We start from the raw sequence: 27,869 nt of genomic DNA on the forward strand, positions 1-27,869 counted from the left end.
GCAGCTTCACGACCAGGCAGCAACCCTTCCAGCTCCCACAGAGCTGGGGCTCCCTGCTTACACTATGAAACCTCCGAGACAGATGCCTGTATCAATAAAAAAAGCCAAACACCCCCACCCACTAATCCCAGACTGCTCCCCCTTTTAAGCCTGCTATGGATGCCTGGCAGCACTGCAATCAATACTAGAGCAACCTGCCAAGATGCAGACACTGCCTGCTGCTGTGGCCAATAGCACTGCTCAACCGACTCTCCTTCACGACAAAGTAGCCTCAGCAGCAAGCACGCTCTGCCTCCGACCACAACACCGAGACTGCAGGACCCCCGCGAAACCTGGTGTACAGCCTACTCCTACAGCAAGGCAGCTGGGAGACCATAGGACTGGGGACACCACCAGATCCCAGGCTGGGAAGCCATGGTGGTGGGGAACCCGTGGAGAGAGGGAGAGGTGCTGTTTCAGAGCGGAGGGAGGGAGGGAAGTGGAAACGTGACGTGCGATGTGTCAGATGTCAGTCCCATCAGCCCCACGATGGATGAAAGAGCAGCGTGGCAATGGTAATCGCATCCCACCGCCCTGTGGAACAGGAGAGCTTCCCACTGTCGGCGCTTCATTCCCCCAGCTTGTGCAGAGTGGTTTCGGATCACTAGGAGTCCTGCCAGACACACAACTAGACAGATTAAAAAAAGTCAATTGTCTTTCCCCCCCACCCCCAAAAGATATAGGTTCACAAGCCATGTAGTGACCCCGATTCCATCGAGTCAAGCCCGGACCAGTGGAATTTCTAGTCCGAATCACTGGAATCCAAGAGGAAAATCTCATGCCAGTAGTCTGGATCGTCGACGTCCCCCCGCAGCAGCGCAAAGGTGAGAGCCCATTGAAACAAGCACACGTCATCGTCCTCCTCCTCAGAGCTCTCAGAGGGAGAGGGATTGAATGCCTGCAACAGGACAACAACATGCTTATCCCTTACCCCAGCTGGGGAAGATGAGAACCAACCCCACCCCCTGCACGGTGTGGCCACACGTGTGGTATTTCCTATTCACCAGCCAGGACTTGGATGGAGGTTTTATCTCCCACAGATCTGCCCTGGGGAACGAGGGTGTCCTGACAGCCACTAGCAGGAGACAGACATCGTGGTGTTGAGGGAGGACCAGCCAGGAAAGATTAAGTGTAAGGAGCAACAGCCAAGAGCTCCTCACCAACCCATCCCCCTGGTAAGGAGGCTGCAGCTTCCTCAGGGGACGTGCAGCAGTTGCTTTGCTGCATGCAGGACTGGCCTCCAAGCGCTCAGTGGCTGGACAGTCACAGCTGGATCCCCCGATCCAGCCGAGTACTGAGTTGCACTGACTTCAGTGGAAGTGATCGGGTGCTGGAAGTTGGGCACATGCCTAAGTATCTTGCTGAATCAGGGCCCCAGAGCAAAACCTCAGTAGCACCATTGGTTTATGTTTTAACTAGGACACATTGCTAGACTGGCGGGATTCAGAGTCTCCCCCCGACCCCACGCTGGCTAGTGCCAACAGCTGTCAACTTAGGAGAGATTCAAGCTGCTTTTGCTTACCACCGGGCCTGTCCCACATGGACGTCTCTGTCGAGGGGGCCGCACCCTGGCCGGGAGCTCATGAAGGTAGATGCACTCCGATTTAAAGGGACAGCGGCCACGGCCGCGGGCAAAGAACTTGCATCTTATTCTCCTAGGAGAGTTAGAAGAGTTGTGTTAAACTCAGATGGAAATTCAGGGGTGAATTCTTCCTGCAGGTACCTGCCAACGCTAGACCCAGAGAGCCAGCCTCTCACCCTTCTAGCAAGGGCCATCTCTGTAAGGGAGCACTTTGAACAGCAAAGCCCATCACACAAACCCCATCCCAGCAACAGAGGAGCCAGCCACCTACCCTGTCCGCGCCTTGAAGGTTTCTATCAGCTTCTCCTTTGCGTCCGTGTTGGAGACCCAGTATTTGAGGGGGATGAAGTAGCTGGGCGTGACCCGGCACTCGGGGCAGGCCCTGTGGGCAGAGACACGGTGCGCATGGGCCATTTGCAGCCAACAGGAGTGAAAGAGGGTGGGGCAGAGGAGGGGGTTCCGCCAGAGCACCGGCTCCAGGGATTTTCAGAACAAGTCTAAAGGATTTAGACACCTCTTCCATTAAAGTTCATGGCAGCAGTGTTTAAAGCCTCTCCACTGCTTTGGAAGTCTCCGGCTACATCTACCCTACAAAGCCTATGCTTGCACAGCCTTAGTGTAGACGCCACATATGCCAGCAGGAGGTTTTTTTGCCTGTGTAGGCACACCGCCTCCTCGAACCACATTAGCACTTTTCCGGGGGTTTTATCAGCATAGCTTCAGCACCAGGAAGTGTTTGTTTTCCCCATGTCCCCACTCGACAAAAACCTAGACTGGCACAGCTAAGCGCCTCAACCTAGGACTTCCAGCAGTTGAACAAGCTACAATCTCCAAGCTCTGGCTCACTACAGCCGGCTTGCACCTCTTGGCTACGAATGTTTCTATGTCTACGGCTGCAGGAGTGGACCCTGTATTCCTCTGCCCATGCAGCTCCCCTGGGGAAACAGGGCTCAGGCGTTTTCCGCCCCCCATCTTACCTAACCAAATCTCCAGCCTATTGGAGAATTATGGTTTCCATTGTAGACTAGGCTCTAGAGATTCCATCCCTACCTCCCGCCCCACTGCTTTAGACCAGGGCTGGGCAAACTAGGGCCTGATGCAGCCCACGGGCCGTAGGGTCTGGACCATGACAAAAAAATAAATAATTGACTGCCCCTGGTCTAGGGTATTTCTAAGGGGCCCATCACCTTGGTCTCTAGCCCAGATCTGCAGCATCCCAGGCAACGTCCTTACCTGCAACGGTCTCCGTAGCCGCAGAACCCATTCTGGAAATACCTGCAGATCTGGACTGACTTCCGGTCGTGTGAGAACCGGCAATTCTGACCCCATCTGCAGGCTCCACTGGCGAAGTTCCTGCAGGGAGAACAGAATCCATATTGACTCACAGGCTGCCGCCCCTCCACCATCTCTCCAGCTGCACACCAGCTTCCTATGGACCTCAATGGATACAGTTCCCACTAGTCCATCCGCTCATCCTGACACTCCCTTACTTCCCAGGAGTTCAGCGCCTTCCCCCGGCCCCAGCCCACTAACCAGGGAGGCTGCAGAAACTACAGGGTGTTTCCTACGGGGGGGGGGGGGAATGATTGTTCAGTGGGGGCCACACTGGCAGCAAGATTCACTCTGTAGGTCTTCATTTCAGCCTTGTGAGATGCCCAGATGCCCTAGTGATGGGCAGCAAATGCCAGGCTCTCATGCCAGGGGCAGGGGCGGGGGGGAGAAGAGTAGAGCGGCTCCCTTGCATTCTGCACACATCAGCGAAGTTTGAACACGGGGCTGGGATTTGTAAGGGAGCCAACAGGGACTGGGCACCCAATTCCCATTGAAATGCAGTAGGATTTGAGCACTTAACTCCCCTGGGCTCCCATGAGACGCCCAGCTTCGGGGCCTGCTGCACAGTCCAGGGTGCACTGAGGAGAAGCCCATGGGTGAGGGCCCAGCAGGGGTGAGAGAACAGGGCCAGCAGCCACTAGTGAGATGCAGAAGGTTTGGACAGCAGCTCAGCTCAGGAGCGCTGGAAACCCAGGGGTGGACACATCCCATTGGGAGGGCACAGTGCACATCACATAGCCTGGGGAAAAGAGCTGCGGTACAGCAGCCTGACTGATCTGGGTGTGCAGTTACATGCCATGGCTGACAGCAAGCAGGGGCACTCCCCAGCCTACAGCCCATCTCAGCACACACAGAGAGCACTGTGTGTGCTGAGACCCCACTGCCAACCGAACGGGGGTAGAGGAAGCCAGCTAGGGAGTCAGAGAGCCCCCAGAGGAAGAGCAGGGGACAGGTGGAAACCTGCAGGGGCACTGGAGAAAGGCCACTGCCTCCGGCCTAGCAGATCTGATTCAGGGAGCAGAAGCATGGCAAGGCTGGGTAGGGCGACCAGACAGCAAGTGTGAAAAATCAGGTTGGGGGTGGGGAGTAATCAGATCTGATATGAGAAAAAGACCCCAAAAGCAGAACTGTCCCTATGAAATCGGTACATCTGGTCACCCTAAGGCTGGGTGAGGCAGCAGGGGGACCCCACAGGAGCATTTTCCCCATGGAGAGTCCCAGTCTCACACATGCTTACTCCAGTAACAAGAGCATTAAGAATCAGGAGAGCTGGGAATGCACATGATACAGCTTCCCCAAATGCTTAACATGGAGCTCTGATCATTTCAAAATCAGCAGCCAGTCAGACCTCCCCAGGCCCGAGCCCTCTCAGGACGCCTGAAGTTTCAGAGAAGCACTCCAGGAAGTTTGGCTGTTAAATAGGTTCAGGAAACAAGGTGGTGGTTGTGGGTTTTTTTGTTTTTGTTTTTTTTTACCCCTTGTTGCCGGCCCAAAAGGCCTGAGGCAGCAAACAATGGTTCGTTGCCCGGTGTGCTTGTTCCAAATAACACACCAAGGTGGAGAATGCAGAAAGAGTTTATTTGAGCCCAAATAAAGGGTGCAAGGAGATATTACAATCTCAAATCCTGCACACAGATGCAAGCTGTGTGTCTCTTCTTATACATGACTTCAACTAGGCATCCTCATTACCCCGCACTAGTCTCCTCCCCCCTCCTATATAGTACACATATTGTATAGTTAACAATTAAATCATCCTTAACAGCAGACAATTCATCTCGTTAGTAACTTTTCAAGGCTGTTACCTTGGTTTACTTCTGAATTTATTACTTTGTCTCCCCTCCCCTCCTCCTCTTTCTAAACTAAACACAAGTAGGGCCCCTGTTTACTATCTTCTGGTGTCAGTGTTATACTGATAAGAAGCTGTTACACATTCCATTCTCAATTCTGACCTGGGAGTTCAATCAGAGTTTAGACATGGAGGCACTCTGGACAAGCATAAAATAACTTTGGTCCATTCAGGCCTGGTACAGAAAAGCTTCATTAATACTGTGATTTTCCACCCTCCTGAGTTATCTAGGGCTATGCCTAATGGCACCAACACCCTGGTTGGCTTAAAGATGGAGCTATTTACCAAACCATCCAGAGAGCCTGATGCAAAGCTAGGCTGTGCCTGAAATTAGCACAAGAAGTTTCACTACAAAGGGAAGTCAGGTCAGTGGGGAAACCCAGACGGGAGAAAAAGCAGACGCAGCAGTTGCTGTAGGTTTTGCTGCCTCTGCAGAATCAGCTTGTAAGATCCAAGGTCCTGGCCTTTGCCACTCCAGGCAACCAGAGGATCCTCCAGCGCTGCAAAGAGCCTGCCCCAGGCAGACAATGGTGGCTCTGCCCACAGGCCCCTTTCATCTCCCCCCACGAGGCGTTACCTTCAGAGCCTGTATCGGGGCCATTTCAGGCCGCCATCCAGGAGAATCGCCTGCTGCCCACTCCCGCCCCAGCACAAAGCGGGGATCGGGTAGAGCAGTTTTCAGCCCTCCCTCCCTCCACACCCTGGCTTTTGTCTGGGTGGGGCTGCAGGGGCAGTATCGCAAACCTTCCTGGGCCCTAAGCCCACCCCAGAGACCCAGTTCAGGGATCGCTCCCTGCCCCTGCAGAGCTGATCTGCAGCCGCCCCCCTCCCCAGACTCTACCTGCACAGGACCCTGGAGCAGGGGGCCCTGTGGGGCTGACCCCCTCCAGCTGCAACCAGCGAGCCAGGCTCCATCCTCGCCCAAACACAGAATCAAAGTGCCTCTTCCCCCCCCCTCCCCCGGGACTCTTTATGGGAGGGGAGGGGTTTAAACCAGCCTTCCCCAAGGCCTAGCCCACTGGCAAGACAGAGAGGTTAGGACACACCCAGCTGCCCATTAGTTTGGAGTAAGGAATGGTCCCCACCCACCCCTCCATTGATCAGCTACCTGCGGTAGGTGCACAGGAGGGAGCCAATGGGCGAGCGCGCAAGGCTTAACCCCTTCGTTGCTGTGCTTGGAGAGGTTGGAACTTGGTTTATGTTGATTCAGACTAGTGCAGCCAGAGCCAGACCAGAGGGAAAGACCCCTCATCTCAGGCATGGCAGACAACTGGAACGGGTACAATCAATGCTTGCAGAAAGCAGGATGGTCTCCTCCCGTCCAACATGTTATTGATGTCCCTGTAAAAATACGGTACAACGTTGTAAAACCAAAGTCTGCAGAGTGTAGTGATACCTCAAACTGCAACAGAGACCAAGACCAGGGCCAGGGATGTTTGGCCCTCTTGACACCCGCATTAAAGGGAGACAAGAAAGGACTGAAAAAATAACTCATGTCCCAGGGGGCGTGTGTGAAATAGACAGGCAAGTTGATATTCTGTGCAACCCGCTGGAAGAGGTCCTGATGTGACCTGAGGTCAATGGGAGGTGGTCCCGACGATGATGTCCCCGCTACTGCCTCGTCCGGGGAAGAGGAAGATATGTCGCCCGTGTGGAAGGTTTCCTACTTCCCAATAGCACTTGTTGTACCGCAGCCGAACAACGCAACTCCGATTGGCTCAACCAGAGCGCAGCCATGCTGTCAGATGGAGGGACTGCACGTCTGGGTGGTGAAGCCTGCCGAAGTCCTGGGATATGAGGTCCGGGTAGAGTGGCAAGGGGATCAGATCCGCCACTGAGAGGTCGAGCAACAGGATGTACCAATGTTGCCTCGGCCACACCGGAGCAATCAGGATTAGGCGGGTTCTGTCTCTGCAGAGCTTGAGAAGGACTCTGTGGACGAGTGGAAACGGAGGGAAGGCATAAAATAGGTGCCCGTTCCACGGAATTAGGAATGTGTCCGAGAGGGAGCCCGGGAGGCGACCCGCGGGAGCAGAACACCTGGCATTTCCTGTTCTCTTGGGAGGCGAAGAGGTCTATGTGGGGAAACCCCCACTTCCGGAAGACAGAATGGAGAACGTCCGGACGGATGGACCACTCGTGCGAGAGGAAGGATCTGCTCAATTGGTCTGCCAGAGTGTTCCGGACTCCTGGGAGAAAGGATGCTACCAGGTCTATTGAGTGGAATATACAAAAGTCCCATAGTCGAATCGCCTCCTGACAAAGGGGAAGATCGTGTCCCTCCTGCTTGTTTATATAATACATGGCCGTTGTGTTGTCTGTGAAGACTGAGACACAACGACCCTGCAACTGGCTCTGGAATGCCTGACACGCCAGGTGGACTGCTCTGAGTTCTCGGACATTTATGTGTAACGCCAACTCTCGAGATGACCAGAGGCCTTGAGTGCGAAGGTGCCCCAGATGAGCACCCCATCCAAGGATGGCGCGTCCATTGTCAGGGGCGCGGAGGGCTGCGTTGGATGGAGCGGCAGGCCTGTACACACACGGGACTGCGTCCGCCACCAGTCGAGGAGGCTAGGGCGTTTGGTGGGATGGTGAGTATCATGTCCATGGCGTCCCTGCCGGGCGGTAGATCAAGGCGAGCCAAGTTCGAAGGGGACGCATGCGCAGTCTGGCGTGCCTTTTCACGAATGTGCACGCTGCCAAATGGCCGAGGAGGCGGAGGCAAGGGCGGGCCGAGGTTGTCGGGAAGTTTTGAAGCGTTTGTATGATTGATACGATTGCCTGAAAACGAGGCAAAGGCAAACTGGCTGTTGCGAGAGTGGAGTCTAGCGTGGCCTCGATGAACTCTATTCTTTGCGTAGGCACTGAGTGGATTTCTCCAGATTGATCATCAGACCTAGAGGCATGAATAGGTCCTTGATGATTTGCACGTGTCTGGTGACTTGTGCTTCGGAGGTCCCCCGAATAAGCCAGTCGTTGAGGTATGGAAAAACATGTATCCGTCGACGATGGAGGGAGGCTGCGACTACAGCCATGCGCTTCGTGAAAACCAGCGGGGCCGTGGAGGCCAAAGGGAGGACTGTGAACTAAAAGTGCTGGCGGTTTACCAGAAATCGTAAATATCGCCTGTGTGGAGGGTAAACTGCAATGTGGAAATCGCGTCCCTCATGTGGAGAGCGGCGTGCCAATCTCCGGGATCCAGAGAAGGGATGATAGTCCCCAGGGATACCATGCGGAACTTGAACTTTTTCATGAACCTGTTCAGTCCTCTCAGGTCCAGAATAGGCCGAAGGCCACCTTTCACCTTGGGGATTAGGAAATATCGGGAATAAAACCCCTTGCCCCTTGATTGCTCCGGTACCTCCTCTATAGCCCCGATTGTCCGGAGCCTGAGTACCTCTTGCAAGAGGAGTTGCTCGTGAGAGGGGTCCCTGAAGAGGAACGAGGAGGGGTTGAAATAAACTGCCAGACTCCACCGTGCGAAGGACCCAACAATCCGAGGTTAGTTGGGACCACGCAGGGAGGAAGGAGGAAAGGCGGTTGTAGAACTGAAAGGGATCCTGGGAGGCCATTGGTACTCTGCTCTCGGGCGCACCCTCAAAAGTTTGATTTGGGTCCCGAAGATGGCTTGGTGGAACCCGTATTGTTACCCCCTTGAGGTCCAGACTGGCATCTGCGGTTAGGACGACCTCGACGTCTGGCAAAGTCCTGCCTTGGCCTAGGTGGAGGGTAAGGGCGCTGAGCTTGTGGGCTGAAGGACCGTCGTTGAGTATGAGGCGTATGCATTCCGAGTGAACTCATGATCACACGATTGTCTTTCAGACTCTGAAGCCTGGGGTCTGTCTTTTGTGAAAAGAGGCCCTGGCCATCAAATGGTAGGTCTTGGATCGTGTATTGAAGTTCAGGTGGCAGGCCTGACACCTGAAGCCACGAAATACATCGCATGGCGATGCCAGAGGCGACCGTCTGAGCTGCCGAATCTGCGGCATCTAGTGAGGCCTGGAGCGAGGTTCTTCTTGCCTTCCTCCAACAATGCTGAAAATTCTTGCCTGGAGTCCTGTGAAAGTAGTTCTGAAAACTTCCCTACTGACTCCCAGGTATTGTAATTGTACCTGCTCAGCAGGGCCTGCTGGTTCGCTACCTTGAGTTGGAGGCCTCCCGCAGAATAGATCTTTCGCCCCAATAGGTCCATTCGTCTGGCCTCCTTTGATTTAGGGGCATGGGCCTGTTGGCTGTGGCGTTCCCGTTCATTAACGGACTGTACCCCTAGTGAAGATGGTGGGGGGTATACATACAAGTACTCATACCCCTTGGAGGGTACCATGTACTTGCGTTCGACCCCTCTAGCTGTGGGTGGGATGGATGCCGGAGATTGCCAGATAGTATCTGCTCTAGCTTGGATCGAACGGATGAAGAGTAGGGCCACTCGGGTGGGTGCCTCCTCCGATAATATGTCTATTACTGGGTCCTCCACTTCAGGGACCTCCTCTACAGGCAAGTTGATATTCTGTGCAACCCGCCGGAGGAGGTCCTGATGTGACCTGAGGTCAATGGGAGGTGGTCCCGGCGATGATGTCCCGCTACTGCCTCGTCCGGGAAGAGGACGAAGAAAGTCCCGGGACGAGTGGGTCCTGAAGAGGCTCCTGGTCCTGGGGGACATCGGGAGCTGGGGAAGCCTGGATGTCTGGTGCGGGGGCTGTAGTTTCCTCCGTACCAGCCGGTGGAGGCCTGCTGACTGTCGCTTCTGGCATGTGGTGTTCTGAAGCAACAGAACGCGATGTTACAGGAGGTTCACCTTGGGCCTGGTGATATGCCCAAGGCGTCCAAAAGGGCCACTGTTGTGGTCCATGGTCCAGGCCGTGGGCTCTTTGGGTGACTCTGTTGTGATTATCAGAGTCCCCATAGGAGGCACTGTCCGCATGGGAGGAGATTGATGCATGCCAAGACGGCCATGGAGGAGCTGAGCCCATTGTGGGAGGGCCTCTGTATCCCGGCGATCCATGTACCCCATGTGGCACCGGGGAACGGTACCGGGAGTCGTACTGGTACCGGGAAGGAGATCGGGACCTGCTACCAGCACGGTGCTGGGGGGTCGACCGAAGTCTCGAATCTCTCCGGCTCGACCGGCTGCGAGAGGTGCGGTGCCGGGATCGGTGCCGGGACCTGGATCGGTGCCGAGAGTACTGGGTCAGTGAACGGGATCTTGACTGGTGCCGCGAGTACAACCAGCGCCTAGATGGATAGCGGTACCGGGACTCCGAGCGGCACTGGGACCGGGATCGATGACAAGACCGCAAATGTCTGCGGGATCTAGATCTTGAGCGACAACGTTCGGTGGCACCCGGCGAGGGGGGGTCTCAGCAGGGCAGGCTTGCCTAATGATTGAGGAGCCCGCACCGGCGGTGCCGGGGGCTGAGGCGGCCCGGGGTCCATTAAGGCAATCAACTCCCTTGCCATAGAGAATGTCTCCGGCGTGGCAGGCACGATAAGCTCAACCACGGCGCTTGCTGGGGAGCTGGTGGGCACCGGACTCAATGGCTCTTGGGAGACCGGAATCAATGGTGCAGCAGGAGTCGGTGCGCGGCAGTTGGCGGTGCCAGGCGGTCCGACCGATGCACGCTCCGACTGCGTCGCCGGTGTCGGTGCCGCGGGAGCCTTGCGCCTCTTGCCACGTGGGGAGTGAGCGGTGCTGGGCAGGAGTTTGGGCGGTGAAGGTTGATGTCGAGGACCCTTCACGGCGACCGTGCGCTCGGTGCGAAGGAGGCACTCGTCCCCAGGGCCGTGGCGGTGCCGAAGATGGAGGAGTGAGCTGCCTCCGTCAGGAGATGCTTGAGGCGAATGTCCCGCTCCTTTTTGTCCGGGGTTTGAACGCCTTGCAAATGCGGCACTTGTCCGCGAGGTGGGATTCGCCCAAGCACCTGAGACAGGAGTTGTGCGGATCTCCTGTGGGCATCGGCCTATGACAGGTCGAGCACGGTTTAAAACCTAGCGAACCGGGCATGGGCCCCGGTACCGGGTGAGGGGAAGGGGCTAAGCCCCGAACCCTCTTAACTATGTACACTAACTACTACTAAAACTGATAAAACTTAACTAGAAATATAAAATATTGAACTATATACATAATAACTATGAAAATGAGCAAATAGCTAGGGAGATGGAGCTAAGCCACGCTCCACTGTTCCAAAGACCGACACAGGCGGTAAGAAGGAACTGAGGGCGGATGGGTCGACAGGGGTATATATCCGGCGCTATAGCGGCACCACTCCAGGGGCGCCCAGCCGACCCACCGAGTGTTGCTAGGGTAAAAATCTTCCCGGACGAGCGTGCCGCGCGCACACCTAATTGGAATCGATATGAGCAACACATCTCGAAGAAGAACTGTCTACCTCTCCCCTCTTTGTATACCATTTGCCTGCTTGAACAACAAGATTTTTGGCACAGGGACCATGTGCAATTGCAATATCAATGTTAAATCATTTTAAATTGCAGCTTACACAAACTAAATCCAGTCTTGTCTGGACAGAGAGAGATGTTAATAATGAATTAACTACTGATCATTTATAGCTAGTGGGTGAAATCCTGGCTCCATTGGAGTCAATGTAAGCTTTGTCACTGATTTCAGCAGGACCAGGATTTCTGCCCATTGAGATCATCCACTGATCTCAAAGCCCTTTACATACATTAAATAACCCCTCTTAGGTACATATCATTAGATCAGGTTGAATTTGTTGGCCAAAACACTTTGAAAAAGTTCCATACGCTTTTTTTGGTCATTTTGAGTGAAATTTTTCATTATTTCACCAAAAAATGATTTTTTCCCCCCATAAAGAGGTTTGATTCTTACTGAAAATGTTTGAAATCTATTTTGGGTTTAAAAGCTGGAAAATTTCTCGCAAAAAAAGATTCAGAAGTCTCTAACCCTCCCCCCTCCCAAATAATCACCTTTTCCAGCCAGCTCTAATCATTGTCCCCAGAGAACAGACAAGAAACCTGAGACACAAGGAGGAAGAGACTTGCTCTAGGCCATGCAGTTGGTCAATGCAGATGGAGAACAAGAATCCAGAAGTCCTTGCTACCCAAACCCTTGCTCTGACCATTATCCCTGCTTCCTCTTAGGCACTGGGTTCTGTGTAAAGTGGGGCTTTCTTGAGACTGGAGTGCATTTACAATAAAGCATCTTTTGTTAGTCTGGCCTTTGCCTCCACTGGCGTCCAATGAGGTAGAAATCCAGTTCAGAAGAGACCACACTGATTAGAATTAGAACCCCAGGCGGCCTGAAACCAGGAGGTCCAGTTCTCTGCACTAGGCAGTAGACTTGTAAACAGAGCCCACTGGCATATAAACAGGTCTCCCCCACCAGGTTAGAGCTGCTCCAGGGTAGCCCGGCTGCTGCATGCTGGGTGGCTCACTGAGATGGAGAACAAGGGACAATGGTCTCAAGTTGCAGTGGGGGAGGTCTAGGGCCTTGTCACCAGCAGTTACAGCACCGCTCAGAGTGCGCTGAAGGGAAAGCGCTGTTGTGTGTTCACACTGTCAGCTGCCTGCGCAATAGCATGCTCACACTTGTGGCCCTTGCAGTGGTGCACTCTGGGCAGCTATCCCACAGAGCACCTCTTCCTCTTCTGCCACTAGGAGTTGTGAGAAGACAGAGGGGGTCGCAGGGCATCCTGGGTCCTGTCCCAATGCCCCATGATGCATTGCTTCGCATCCCAGCAGTCCCTGTGCTTCCGTCTGCATTTGGAGCCATTTTTCAACGGTTTGTGTACTGTGCACTTTGCCTCTTCAGGCTGCAGGAATGGATCCCGAGCTGTTGACCAGTGTGCTGCTCGCTCTCACTAACACGTCACAAGTGGCAGTGGAGTTCTTCCTTAAACTACAAAGGCAAAAGGAGTGAGACATTGATCTCGCCGCATGTACTAGCTACGACATGAGATTGTTTGTGGCATTCACGGAGGTGCTGACCACAGTGGAACACCGCTTTTGGGCTCGGGAAACAAGCACTGGGTGGTGGGATCACATCGTCATGCACGTCTGGGATGACGAGCAGAGGCTGCAGAACTTTCGCATGAGGAAAGCCACATTCATGGGACTGTGTGATGAGCTTGCCTCAGCCCTGTGGCGCAAGGTCACGAGAATGAGAGCTGCCCTGCTATTGGAGAAGAGCGCGGCGATTGCATTGTGGAAGCTGGCTACTCCAGACTGCTACCAATTGGTCACTAACCAGTTCGGAATGGGAAAGTCGACTGTTGGACTCGTGTTGGCGGAAGTGTGCAGGGCCATTAATAGCAACCTGCTCCAAAAGACCATGACTCTGGGCAACCTGCATGACATTGTGGATGGCGTTGCACAAATGGGCTTCCCTACCTGCAGAGGGTGATAGATGGCACACACGTTCCAATTCTGGCACCAGACCGCCTAACCACCGATACATTAATTGGAAGGGGTATTTCCAATGGTTCTCCAGGCACTTGTGGATCACTGTGGGCGTTTCACAGACATTAGCGCAGGCTGGTCTGGAAGGGTGCATGACACACTCATCTTTTGGAACACTGGCCTGTTCAGAAAGCTGCAAGTAGGGACTTTCTTCCCAGATCAGATCACCTTAGGGGAAGTCAAAATGCCCATTGTGATCTTGGGAGACCCCACCTACCCCTTAATGCCGTGGCTTATGAAGCCATACACGCGGCACTTGACAGCAGCAAAGAGTGGTTCAACAACAGGCTGAGCAAATGCTGAATGATTGTTGAGTGTGCTTTTGGCCGTTTAAAGGCCCACTGGAGCTGCCTATATGGGAAGCTGGACCTGGCTGATGACAATATTCCAATGCTTATAGCCACGTGCTGTACGCTCCATATTTGTGAAGGGAAGGGTGAAAGCTATCAGGGATCGTCTAAAACAGTATTTGTTCCTGCCATGAGTGCAGGGGACTGGACTTGATGACCTCTCGAGGTCCCTTCCAGTCCTAGAATCTATGACTCTGGGTACGTCTACACTACGGGATTATTCCGATTTTACATAAACCGGTTTAGTAAAACAGATTGTATAAAATCGAGTGCACGCGGCCACACTAAGCACATTAAATTGGTGGTGTGCGTCCACGATCCGAGGCTAGCATCGATTTCTGGAGTGTTGCACTGTGGGTAGCTATTCCGTAGCTATCCCATAGTTCCCGCAGTCTTCCCCACCCCTTGGAATTCTGGGCTGAGATCCCAGTGCCTGATGGGGCAAAAATCATTGTCGCGGGTGGTTCTGGGTAAATGTCGTCAGTCATTTCTTCCTCCGGGGAAGCAACGGCAGACAATCATTTTGCGCCCTTTTTCCCTGGATTGCCCTGGCAGAGGCCATAGCATGGCAACCATGGAGCCTGTTTTGCCTCTTGTCACTGTCACCATATGTGTACTAGATGCCGCTGACAGAGGCGATTCAGCAGCACTACACAGCAGCATTCATTTGCTTTTGCATGATAGCAGAGATGGTTATCAGCCGTTCTGTACCATCTACCATGCCATTGTAAATTGGCAATGAGATGACGGTTACCAGTCCTTTTGTGCTGCACCATCTGCTGCTGTCATAGGTGCCCTTGGCTGAGATCGGCCGGGGGCACAAAAGACAAAAATGGGAATGACTCCCCAAGTCAATCCCTCCTTTATGGTATCTAAAAATAGAATCAGTCCTGCCTAGAATATGGGGCAAGTGTACTAGAGAACCAGAGAGCACAGCCACTCCGTGTCAGATCCCGCAGAAATGATGAGCTGTATGCCATTCACAGGGGGTGCCCCTGCAACAACCCCACCTGTTGATTCCCTCCTCCCCCAGCCTTCCTGGGCTACTGTTGCAGTGTCCCCCATTTGTGTGATGAAGTAATAAAGAATGCAGGAATAAGAAACAGTGACTTGTTAGTGAGATATGAGGGGAAGGCAGCCTCCAGCTGCTATGATAGTCCAGACAGGACATTAAACAGTGTGGGGGAGAGGAGCCCAGCATCCCACTGCTATGATAGTCCAGGCAGAACAGAATCTTTTCTTTACACATGAAGGGCAGGGGCTGATGGAGCTCAGCCCCCTGTTGCTATGATGAAGATGGTTACCAGCCGTTCTGTACCATCTACTGGGAATGATCAGGAGTTTTTTACCCAGGCGCCCCCAGCCGACCTCACTGGAGGCCAGCCAGGAGCACTCACGGGATGATGATGAGGACAGATACCAGTCCTTTTGCACTGCACCATCTGCCACAAGGCTGATGATGATGGATATCAGCCATATTGTACCATCAGCCACCCATGGGGGGGGCAAGGATGCTGCTGTTGACTGCTGCAGCATCGCGTCTATCAGCAGCATTCAGTAAACATAGGGTGACATTTAAAAGAGTCAAGAGAGGATTTTTTTCCCTTTTACTTCTGGGGGTGGGTGAGGGGGATAAATTGATGAGCTATGCCCTGAACCACCCTGGACAATGTGTTTGACACTACAGGCATTGGGAGCTCAGCCAAGAATGCAAATGCTTTTTGGAGACTGCAGGAACTGTGGGATAGCTTGAGTCCTCAGTCCCCCCTCCCTCCCTCCATGAGCGTCCATTTAATTCTTTGGCTTTCCGTTACGCTTGTCACGCAGCAGTGCGCTGAGTCCCTGCTGTGGCCTCTGTCTGTAGATTTTTAAAAAATGCTTTGGAATTTCGTCTTCTGTAACGGAGCTTGATAGAACAGATTTGCCTGTCCATACAGCGATCACATCCGTACGGTCCATGCTGGAGCTCTTTTTGGATTTGGATTTCAGACTGCATCGCCACCCGTGCTGATCGGAGCTCCACACTGGGCAAACAGGAAATGATATTCAAAAGTTCGCGGGGCTTTTCCTGTCTACCTGGCCACTGCATCCGAGTTCCGATTGCTGTCCAGAGCGGTCAGTGGTGCACTGTGGGATACCGCCCGGAGGCCAATACTGTCGATTTGCGGCCACACTAACCCTAATCCGATATGGTAATATCGATATTAGCGCTACTCCTCTTGTTGGGGAGGAGTACAGAAACCGGTTTAAAGAGCCCTTTATATCGATATAAAGGGCCTCTTAGTGTGGACGGGTGTGGCGTTAAATCGGTTTAACGCTCCTAAAAACGGTTTAAACGCGTAGTGTAGACCAGGCCTCTATGAAAGCTTCACTCAGGACTAGACCACTGAGGCTCAGAACCTGGAGGCTGAGTTTGAACAGCCAGAGACCAGGGCTATTAGAGGGGCACAGTGCAGAGCCATAAGGATCAGGGATGCCTGGAGGCAGCAATTTGAAGCTGAAAGCCACTAATATTTGTTGCTATGCTTGGGAGTGCAGGGCTTGTAATGCTAGGAGGTGATTGGTGCAGACAACGCAGTATGAATGTCTAACATAATTGCTCAGTTTGCAGTGCTAGTATCGCCTGGAGTGTGTACGGTTGGCGCTCCATAATATTTAAGAGCGGCTCTGTGGCATCATTCCAGCATGCCGCCTTCTCCTTTCAGTCCTTCTTCCCGCCACTCCTTCAATTCCTGTTTCTCTGCAGCGGAGTGCATCATAACGCAGGGCCCCCCAGAGGTTTCCGGGGGCCTGGGATCTTCGGCGGCGGGTGGCCCTTCCATTCCAGGACCCGCCGCCGAATTACCGCCAAAGACCCGGCTGCGCTTCGGCGGTAATTCGCCAGCAGGGGGTCCTTCCACCCTGGAGCGGAAGGACCCTCCGCCGGCGAAGACCGGGAGCAGAAGAAGCTCCAGGACCCGCGAGAGTTTTCCGGGGCCCCCGGAGCGAGTGAAGGACCCCGCTCCAGGGCCCCCGAAAAACTCTTGTGAGGGCCCCTGTGGGGCCCGGGGCCTGGGGCAAATAGCCCCTCTAGCCCCCACCCCCGGGCGGCCCTGTCATAACAACACGCAGAAAGTCCTCCTTAGTTCTGCGTGGCCACTTTCTCATTCTGTGCAGCCTTTCAGCCGGCAATAACAAAGAGGGAGGCTGGGCTCCCAAGGTCATCTCTGAAGTTTAAATGCAACATTTTACAGAAGCGGCATTGTTTGCAACACACAGACCACTGATCCAGTGATTTAAAAAAAAAAAGCCAGTCTTCACACACCTGTCACTAACTGGTTGACCCTAGGCAAGAACACATGAGCCAGAAGACCCCCAAAATGGCAAGTAGCCGCAGGGGCAGGGGAAATCAGTGTTCCTGGACCCTACTGTACACTGGGCACATGGCTCTTGGAGAGCCAGCACTGGGGTGGGGAGGGGCTGATAATCATTCCTTTCCTCACATTTTCCACAGTATGTGATCATTATGGAAGAAATCTCACTGCTGAAGATGAGCAGGGAATCAAGGGAGGATCTTCTCCAAGACTGCGGCTTCCGCCCTGGCCCTTATGCGGCTCGCCTGTGTGCAGCAATGGTTCCCTCCCCACCACCCCCCGGTGATGGCACAGTCGTGTGGAAAAGTTACCGTTAATGGGGCAAGAAACAAAGCAGCTCTGCCAAAGAACCTGCGGCAGCGGATTGCCCAGTATCTCCATGAGATACTGGAGATCTCAGAGGCAGATTCCCATGAAGTGAGAGTCAATCAACAGCCTGTTCCGCCACTCAGACTGGGCATGTGGTACGTGCATCATACAGAGACAAGCCTGCTTTCTGCAACCCTCTTGCCCCCAACAACTCCACTTACCAGTGGCCTCTTCTCCTGTTTGCTTTGCCAACATCTGACAGCTGTGACTGGCTAGGCTCCTCCAGGGGTAGAAAAGACCTCCTGGCTGCATGCATCTCTGACCTCCGAGTCGTCCTCTGCCTCTGGGTCCCCTTGTGACTCCACATCCTCGTCCCAGATTTCCTCCTCTTGGCTCTGTCCATTCTCCACTGGCACGCGAGCCACTGAAGTATCCACAGTGGTGTTAGCAGTGGAGTGAGGCCACCGCTGAGTATCGCATCCAGCTCTTTGTAGAACCAGCAGCTCATGGGCACAGCACCAGAGCCACAGTTTGCCTCCCGCACCCTGCGGGCAGGGCCGGCTTTAGGAGGTGCAGGGCCCAATTCAAACAGTTTCGATGGGGCCCCGGCAGGGATGACTTTAAAAAAAAAACGTAAAAAGACACGTGGGGCTTGTACTCATCGGGCAGTGCTCCAAGTCTTTGGCGGCGGGTCCTTCACTCACTCCAGGTCTTCAGCGGCACTGAAGGACCCACCGCCGAAGTGCTGCCGAAGACCCAGAGCAAGTGAAAGACTTGCCGCTGAAGTGCTGCTGAAGACCCGGAGCACCGCCAGGTGAGTAAAAATTAAAAAGGCATCTCTAGCCAGGGAAGGGATTCTCACTGGGTGCGAGGCCCTCTTAGGCGCGGGGCCCGATTCGGGGAATTGATGGAATAGCCCTAAAGCCGGCCCTGCCTGCTGTAGGCATCCCACAGCTCCTTCACTTTGACCCTGCACTGCAGTGTGTCCCGGTCATGGCCCCTTTCTGTCATGCATTGTGAAATGTGTCCATAATTCCTACAGCTGGAGCACAGCTGGGACCAAACAACTTCCTCTCCCCAAATGCTGATGAGGACCAGCAGCTCAGCATTGCTCCAAGTGGGGGATCGCCTGGTCTGTGGAGCAGGCATGGCCACCTGTAAAGATGAGCTGAGACCACGGCATGTATCACCAAGCAAACAGGAAGGGGACTTTCAAAATTGCAAAGGAATTTACAGGGTGGGAATGACAATTGGTCACCTGAAGGCAAGGCAGTAGAGTTCAAACTGATGACCAGAGAGATGAGAACAGGCATTGTGGGACACCTGCCAGAGGCCAATTGCAGCACTATCAATCGACCAGGGTGTTTACACTGGTACCGCAGCACTGTAGCCCTGGCACAGAAAGCTGTACACCTCTCGTTGGGGTGGGTTTTCTACAGTGCTGCAACTGCGCAGTTTCTGTGCACCAAGTGGCTTAGCAGTGTGTACACCTCGGGAGTTACAGCGCTCAAGCTGCTTTACTGTGCAGAAACTTGCCAGTGTAGACAGGGCCTAGGCTGGATATTGGGAAACACTATTTCACTAGGAGGGTGGTGAAGCACTGGAATGGGTTACCTAGGGAGGTGGTGGAATCTGCAGCCTTAAGAGGTTTTTAGGGCCCAGTTTGACAAAGCCCTAGCTGGGATGATTTAGTTGGGGTTGATCCTGCTTTGAGCAGGGGTTGGACTAGCTGATCTCCGGAGGTCTCTCCCAGTCCTGATCTTCTATGATTCTAGGACATTGCAGACTGGAAGGATGGGAATGAAAAACCCAGACCAGCCACAGGCTGCAGAGCTTAACTTGCATGTGCAGGGCCTGTAAGACCCCACACAATCCTCCACCCACTCATCACCACCATTCCCTGGGGTCTCGGGCCGGGATGGGGCAGCCTGGCTCTCTCCTCCTCTCAGGCTTTGGCAGTGTCTCAGCTTAGAAAACGCCTAGGCCTGGAATAGGTCTCAGGAGCATTGGCAGAGCTGTGTGAGGAGCCCACGGCTGGGATGGCAGGAGGCTGCAGTAGGGCAGGATGTGGGGCACTGGCACAGCTGTGAGGGGAATTCCAGCCCTGGAATAGCAGGGTCAGGCCGTGCTGATGTGTCTACCTTGAACTGGCCCACTGGCCTCCAGAACAGCACGTTGTTTGCCTTTGGTCTAATGGCTCCGGGGCTGAGTCACTGCCAGGCTGCAGCCAAGGCTTTAATGACAGCGTGAGACGCTTCTGTGAGCTCCCACCAAATCATGTCTAAGTGTTTACTAAACATCTTTCAGTGAGCCCAGGGCGGGCGCAGGGCCAGACCTCAGGCACTGACTGTGCTGCAATAGGGAACCATGGCAGCTGGACAGAGACTTTGGGCAACCAAACCACCCAGCTCGCTCCGGCACAAACCTGCCTCCTTCAGGCAGGCCCTGCCCTTTGACTCTTGCCCTGCTGGGCTTCTCAAGAAGAGTGGCAGCTTTCGCTGCTGCCCAGGTGAGTTTGCATCTGGGCCATGGACGCCTTGTAGGCTCCCTGCACGTTCAGGCTGGTGTTGAACTGGAGCAGGGTGTGGAGGGAGGGGGGCACAAAGCAGAAAGGTCAGTGATGATGGTGAGGGAGCCAGTTGGCTTATAGCCAGAAGGCAGCAAATCTGAACCTTCAGCTATAGGACTCCATCCATATTCAGCTGCCCTGTGTTCCCAGCAACGGCACCTTGAAGAGGACTTAAGGCTCTTGGTCTCAATTCAAAGTGAGACTGGAATCCTGCCTTTGGCCTGACTATTTCAATGCAAGTTCTTTAGGGCAGTGTATCTATTGGGTTTCCGGGAAACTGGGTGGGCGGAAGCCCGCCCACTGCTACGTGATCCCTTTAGGGCAGTGTAGTGGGGTGGTCCCCTACTCCTGTCTGGGAGGGCTGCAGTGGTAAAAGGAAGTGGCCGCAGCTGGGCCATACCCCATCAGGCCACAGCTGGCCTGTACAGAAAGGCTGGGAACCAGGAGCTCAGACACTCTCCCTCTGCACTCAGAGAGAGGGAGCCTGGCTGCAGGGAGCTAGACACAGGGTACCTGAGTGGAGCAGGGCTGGGGAAAGGGAGAGGAGCCAAGGCGCTCCTGCCTGGAAAGCCCCAGGCTGCGGCCTAGCAAAAGGCCAACAGGTACTGGGGGTTGCAGAGGGCAGCCCAGGGGTAGGCAAGGCAGCAGGTCCAAACCCTCCTTGCCAGTGATGAGTGGCTGATCCTGCAGTCTGCCCCAGGGGCTAGACAATGACTGGCAGTAGCCTTATACAGAAGCAAGGTGGGAATAATGGGTGGGGTTCCCCGGGGTGGGGGGAGACCCTAAGACTGAGGGGTTACTGCCACGGGGCAGCGCCCCACATAACAGGGCACTGGGTCCGGGAGGGACACGGGGGCCAAGTGGCAGGTGGATCACCGGCCTGCAGAGGGCGCTCTGGGCTGGAAATCGAGCTAATTCCCAAGGACAACCAACAGGAGGTGCCGACAGGGGTGAGTCCGCACGGTTACAGGCAGGGACTGTGTTTTACAGTGTTCGCTCAGCAACTGGCATGGTGGGGGCCTGAGTGCAGTGAACTAATTAACTAATAACGCCACTCCTCCGCTGAGCAGGAGCGGGTATCAGGCCCTACAGGTTGATTTCTCCTCCAGTAGGAAGCCAGTGATATGGAGTCAGGGTACTGGCTTAGTGCCGCTTGTTTAGTTGCTGTGAATAAACCAGTCCTGGGACAGCGGGGGTCAGACCGCAATCAGAATCCTCAGGCCAGACACCAATGCCTACTTCCCAGGGAGCAACCGCTCCCAAGAACTGACTCCAGTTAGAGACATTCAAGGCAGAGAAACAACTCTCCTGCTGCTTGCAACAGCTCCCCCATGAAAGAACCCACATCCCAAAGCTAACCAGGACTTCCTAAGCGTGTCTTCCAAGACTGTGTGCCACTCACACCCCAAGAAAAGGGATTTCTAAGTCTGTGTATAACAGCACCACCTGCCAGAACAATAAGCCTGGGCTGGCTCTGCTGCAGCATGCCACACAAGGCCAAATTGCCCATCCAGCCTCTTATGGTTTGGGTTGATTTGGGTCAGCTGGGTCACGGCTGGTTAGAATTTGGACTCAGAAACTTTTCCTGGTTTCATCTCCAAGCCATTTCTCGGAGGGAGGGAGTGGGGGGGGGCAGCCAGGCATTCAGGGCATGGGTGCCAGCTGGGCACAAGGCTGTGAAGGGACAGGATGGGAGTCAGGTCCCTTGTAGGTTGAAGCTGCAGCACAAGGTGTGAGTGGCAGCTATTTCCCTAGACCACAGCAACTTGCTTAATAACTCCAGGGTGAACAGCCACAAGGAGATGAGGAAGGAAACCCACATGAAATGGCTGTGACAGCTCCCCCTTCCCAACCTTCCAGCCACAGGCTGGGATTGCAGAGCTCTGGCTCACTCCCCAAACCAACCTGGCCACAAGAATTCCGGGCTTCCCAGCTCCCACCCCAAACCCTCCTCTGAATTTCTACAGTTAGGGGGGAGGGATAGCTCAGTGGTTTGAGCATTAGCTTGCTAAACCCAGCATTGTGAGTTCAATCCTTGAAGGGGCCATTTAGGGATTGGGGGCAAAAATCTGTCTGGGGATTGGTCCTGCTTTGAGCAGGGGGTTGGACCAGATGACCTCCTAAGGTCCCTTCCAACCCTGATATTCTGTCCACTTTCTCCTCCTGATGTCCTGCTCCAGACAGATCTCCTTGATGCCACGGGGATGGAGGGGATCCTCTAAATCATAATATATGGAGATATACCTATCTCATAGAACTGGAAGGGACCCCAAAAGATCATCAAGTCCTGCCTTCACTAGCAGGACCAAGTACTGATTTTGCCCCAGATCCATAAGTGGCCTCCTCAAGGATTGAACTCACAACCCTGGGTGTAGCAGGCCAATGCTCACTGCCCACTCATCTCCCCTCCATTCCCAGCTCACCCTGAGTCTGGGAGCCTATGACTGGGCTTCACAACATCTCCATAAAGCTGATCGTTGAGTAGAGGACCCCAACCCCAGCCCTAGGTGCGCCACAGATCCCAGTGGGTGAGCCTCTGCAGGACTCAGCTACCCTGTGCCTTCCAGGGTCACTCGCCCCATGCGGATCTCTCTCAGTAGCCTCCAACAGCTCTTTTGTTGTAAGTGGCTTCCCAGAGGCCTGGCCAAGTCCTGGCTGCCCCTGTCCAGTGCTGAATCAGTGGAGCTTCCCCATCCATGGAGGCAGGTGCAGGAGAGCACATGTTTGAGCAGGGGTGGGAAATAATCAGCCAATCATGTGGGAACCTGTCTTCAGCATAACCCAAGGGCCAGCCCCATCCCTGGCATTGGTTGGCGAGAAGAGGTGGCGAGGGAACCCTTGTGAATGAAGCCCCCACACCAGCCTGCATCGATGTGCCTCAGCTCCGAGCCACTGAGACCCACTACTGAGGTCCCAGGGCAGTTCAGTCTCCACAGTCCATGGGTCTCTCTGGTCACAATGCCAACTGGGGTGTGGGGCGAATTAGCACCAGTGGGAGCGTGTTGGGGAGGAAGCTACTTTCCAGCCACCCACACCCTGGGATCCAGGCTGAGCCCCCAGCATCCAGCTGTGCAAAGCCTGGGGGACACCCCATGAAATCACCCCCCTGCCCCCCACCTCCACCATTTCATTTCAGGCCTCTTGTAATGATGCTTTCCCCACCCAGCAAGAAGAAGCCCCCCCCCCCCCAGCCTAGTCCTTATCGCTGGAGCCCATCTCTAGTCAAGCCCCTCTGCTGGCTCATAGACTGAGCGTTTTACTGCAGAGACGTGGGCAGCAGGCAGGCTCATGGGTGCTTAGGGCAGGGGGTGCCAGGCTACAGGACCTTTGTGGGTCGAAGCAGCAGCAGCGCAAGACCATGCAAGTCAAGGGAGGCTGCTAATGCGTGCCTCTGATATTGCCCAACCTCTCCAAAAGAGGCTGTTGCACAAAGCATTGGTTAAATATCACTAGACCCAAGGAAAACATTGCCTAAGAGCCCCAGGCACATGTCCAAAGGAAACAGATCATCACAGGCAGTTAGCTGCCCAGAAGGATGCCTCAGCATATCCTGGATCCATCCCCATGTGAATTCCAGCACCATTTGCTTCCCTGCCGGCCTGGTGAATTGGCCAGCATGCTCAGATATTGCAGAGGATCCCCAGACTGGCAATAGCCAGCGTTCTCTTCCCAGTACTGGCCTCCCCTACATGCACCGTGCTCCCCGCTCTCGCACCACCTGATCCCCAGGGCCCAGAGAGAATGAAAGGGGGAGACAGTTACCAGGCTGAGCAAGCATCACCTCAACCAGCTCTCTCAGCCCAGCTCTGCTGATTCCCCAAAAGCACGACCCATCACCCACTGCTATCCCAACCTGGGTTCCACCCCAACTGTCCACCCCACCCCCTGAGCTCTGCCCATGCCCCTCAATCCCTACCCACACCACAGCCCCAGATTCTCCCACCGCCACCCCTCAGCTCTGGCAATGCACCCACATCCTGACTCCATTGTCCCAGGGCCAGCTCTATGCAACCATTCCCCAGCCCATTCCCATCCCTGTCTCCCCTAAACTGTCCCTCCCTGGGTCCATTGATCCTTGTTTCACCACAGTCCACCTCGCCTTAGGAGTCAGTAATGCTCTGAAGTGACCAGGATGTCGTCACAGTGCTGGATAGGCAATGGAAATGCCTGTGGATCCCTGGTAGGACAAGCCAAGACCCCATCACTTGCCAAGGAGGGCAGGTAACCCAAACTCTAGCATGCAGCAGGGAAACAGAAAACAAGTGTCCCTAGAGATAGATACAGGACAGGCCCAACAAGGAAAATATCAGAACACCACTGGCCATCACATACAGCCCCCAGCTAAAATCTCTCCAGCACATCATCAATGATCTACAACTCATCCTGGAAAACGATCCCTCACTCTCATAGACCCGGGAGGGCAGGCAGGCCAGTCCTCACTTACAGACAGCCCCCCAACCTGAAGCAAATACTCACCGTAACACAGAAACACTAACCCAGGAACCATTCCCTATAACAAACCTTGTTGCCTACTCTGCCCCCATATCTACTCTAGCGACACCATCATAGGACCCAACCACATCAGCCGCACCATCAGGGACTCATTCACCTGCACATCTACTAAGATGATATATGCCATCAGGGGCCAGCAATGCCCCTCTGCCATGTACATTGGCCAAACCGGACAGTCTCTATGTAAAAGAATAAATGGACACAAATCGGATATCAGGAATAGTAACATACAAAAGCCAGTAGGAGAGCACTTCAGTCTCCCTGGACATTCTATAACAGATTTAAAAGTAGCCATCCTTCAACACAAAAAACTTTAGAAACAGACTTCAAAGAGAAACTGCAGAACTAAAATTCATTTGCAAATTTAACACCATTAATTTGGGCTTGAATAGGGACTGGAAGTGGCTAGCTCATTACAAAAGCAACTTTCCCCTCTCCTGGAATTGATACCTCACAATCAATTATTGGGAGTGGACCACATCCACCTTGATTGTATTGGCCTTGTTAACACTGGTTCTCCACTTGTAAGGTAACTCCCTTCTCTTCATGTGTCAGTATATTTATGCCTGCATCTGTAATTTTCACTCCATGCATCTGAAGAAGTGGGTTTTTTATCCAAGAAAGTTTATGCGCAAATAAATCTGTTAGTCTTTAAGGTGCCACCGGACTCCTCGTGTCATCCCTGGAGCTTCTGGCCATGTGACTGGCAAGTGCAATGGGGACAGATGGAGTGGTCACTCATCACAAGGAGGTTTGCTTTGGTAGAATATCCCATCCAGCCCATGTCCTTCCATGGGTGTTAAGAATTAAAGATTAGACCCCCCCAGCGGGTGTAATTTAAAGTAGCTCAGCTGCCTTCCATGGAGCTTCCCCAGTTGAGGGTCTGGCCATTGGATGCAGTCCTTCATCTCTCTCCTGGAGAAGGCCATCACTTCCAAACCCCTGAATGCCACAGAAGCACATGGCTTGAGGAACCACCAATAGTCTGTGGAGCCTTTTGCCCCAGGTTAGGAGGTACCAGAAGTTGCAACTTTGTGGTGACCCATACCTGAAATGAATTTGGTAGGACTCAGTGCAGTGGCCAGGCATCCCCACCATGGAACCACCTTCCAGAGAGGCCATGGAAAATGGGCCTTGGAAACGTGAACTCCCCTTTCAAGCCCAGCTGTGGGCTCTCCAGGCTAGGGCTGAGGTACCTGGGGAGAAGAGGTGAGGCCAGCCCAGTGTCCCTGCCAGGCCAAGCTGTGGAAGACCAGGGAGCTTTGGTCTCCAGGACTCTCATCCAGTTCCTTTTACCAGTCCTAGAGCCACTTCATTAAAAGCTGCCTCCCCCCCCCCGCCCCCCAGCCCTCAGATCCCAAGTGCGGAGGAGTCTGTGGCCTGGAGACAGTGCGGGGTGTGGAGGGAGGATCCAGAGGCTGCAGTATTGATGCGGTCAGGGAGGGAGAGGAGGGCGCCGAGGCTCTGGCATGTGGTGACGGAAAAAAGAGTTTGCGAGACCATCACTGAGGACGGAAATAGTCAGTCGCTCATTCTGGGTAAGAGAAGGAGGAATCCAGGTACCAGCCTGCCAACAGAGGGGTCATCAGTGGTCCTTTGAGCTCATAGCCACAGCGGAGCCATGCTGTCCAGAGAGGAGTCAGCTCCGGCACCTCCTTCGCTCCAGAGGACGGTCTCATTGGTGGAGCCACTGCTCTGGGATGTGGAGGCAGGGGAGGGAGGATGCATGGGCCCAAATGGGGAACATCAATTCTGCCTTTACATCATGAAACCCAGCTGCCTCCCAGGGTGGTTCAAGGAACCGCAGCTGCCCCTGCCTGGGACATCATGCAGGGTCAGATGCATGGTGTAGATCAGCCTTTCTGTCCCAGGATCCTTTCCCAACCACTAGCTGGGTTCAGCAGGACTTAGCAGGTGCTGTGGGAGGAGAGAGAGCTCAGTGGTTTGAGCATCGGCCTGCTATATCCAGGGTTGCATGTTCAATTCTTGAGAGGACCATCTGGGGCAAAAATCAGTACTTGGTCCTGCTAGTGAAGGCATGGGGCTGGACTCAACAACCTTTCAAGGTCTCTTCCAGTTCTAGGAGATAGGACGTGTCTGTTAATTTAAATCTATAATGGCTGACAGGAGTAATGGAGTCACCTCTCTGACCCACCCATGGATTGCAAACGCCTGGCTATGTATAACACCCTCCAGTGCATCCTTCTCTCTGACTCCCACTACTGCAGCCTCTGAGCACTTCCCAGGCAGCTAAAGATAGCACAGTGACAGCCTTCCTTTCTCCATTCCCAGCCCAGAGAGGAGGGAGCCAGAGTCCTTAACAGAGCTCTTCTGTATTGTTCTGCTGGAAGGCATAAATGGTCCCGTCAACCAGTTCTTTGATCTCTAGACAATTGCAGCAATATTGGAGGCTGGGGCTGCGCCAAAGAGCTAGTAGAGGCTCCATGACCTCCATTTCCTCCCTTTCAGTTTTCCGATTTCCCCCTAGGTCAATCAGGTTCTGGCTGTGGCTGCCTGGAACATTCCTCAGAATGTGGGAATTGATTGGACATGGTGATCCAAATGCCCTCTGTCTGCTGAACAACCAGAGACCATTTTGGGTGAGGCAGGGGCTCTATTTTACTTTATCGCAGTGCAATGCCTTGCCGTTAAATACCAGCGAGGCCAGGAGTGCAGTGAGATTCAGGAAAGGATCCTTCTGCTTGATTCAGGGCATGAGCCGCCTTCTATCAGACAGGAACAGTGGTGGTAGTTGAGGATTCTTAGAGTCACTAGTCGGGGTCTTTCCTTGAACCCATCGCTCACACCGTGCAGCGATTCAGAGACCCAGCACACAGAGGGTGGGGTGAAAGCCTGGCTTTCTGCTCACATAGACCCTTACCGTTGTGTATTTGGTTGTCATGGTTTTTGGTTCCTATGGTAACTGAGTTAGATTATTAGGGATAGCTCAGCCAGCTTCAGCCGGCTGGGTGAGTTCTCTGAGTCTGTAAATAAAATGGTGGTTTTGTTAGCTGTCTGCTGTCTGGCCTCAAGTGATTTCTTCCTAAACCGGCTGCCCCAAGGATATAACACTTACCTCCTTGCTCTATGCCTCCTAGTGGGTACCCTGAGTAGTGGCGCTAACTGTCACAACTAAACTCACAGACATTGCTCCTAGAGACAGGCTATCCCAGCAGAGCACCAAGCCACAGAGCCTCCATGCCAGGCCAGCCTAGAGCAGCCAGCATTGCAGCATTCCTAGACTCAGCCCTGCAGACAAGCCCAGCCTTTGCAATGCTGCCCTGGGTGCAGGACGCTGGCAGGGCAGCACGGTTAGCTTGGTCAGGCCCCCAGAGCAGCCTCCGTGCACCAGGTACCTACGTGAGGGTGCAGATGCACTTGGCCGAGTCCCGGAGGTCCCACATCTTGATGTAGGAGGTTGAGACGGTGAAGACCAGCCCCGAGTGGTTGCAGTACTTGATGGACACCACATTGTTGGGGTGGCCCTTCAGCGAGGTGATTTCCTGGCCCATCACCAGGTTCCACATTTTGCAGCTCCAGT

General features: G+C 54.0%; 1 protein-coding gene across 1 annotated transcript; it reads right to left on the reverse strand.

The window, feature by feature from the left end:
- On the reverse strand, positions 1 to 27,869 carry LOC120404010 (probable E3 ubiquitin-protein ligase makorin-1). Its single transcript, XM_039536025.1, has 5 exons — positions 27,689 to 27,869; positions 2,855 to 2,974; positions 1,893 to 2,003; positions 1,562 to 1,694; positions 1 to 937 (listed from the first exon to the last, which is right to left on the reverse strand). Exons 1-5 carry the CDS (start codon positions 27,853 to 27,855, stop codon positions 782 to 784), a joined length of 687 nt encoding a protein of 228 aa, XP_039391959.1. The 5' UTR covers positions 27,856 to 27,869; the 3' UTR covers positions 1 to 781.

The sequence above is a fragment of the Mauremys reevesii genome, linkage group 4 (genome assembly GCF_016161935.1).
Source record: "Mauremys reevesii isolate NIE-2019 linkage group 4, ASM1616193v1, whole genome shotgun sequence".
NCBI lineage: Eukaryota > Metazoa > Chordata > Testudines > Geoemydidae > Mauremys > Mauremys reevesii.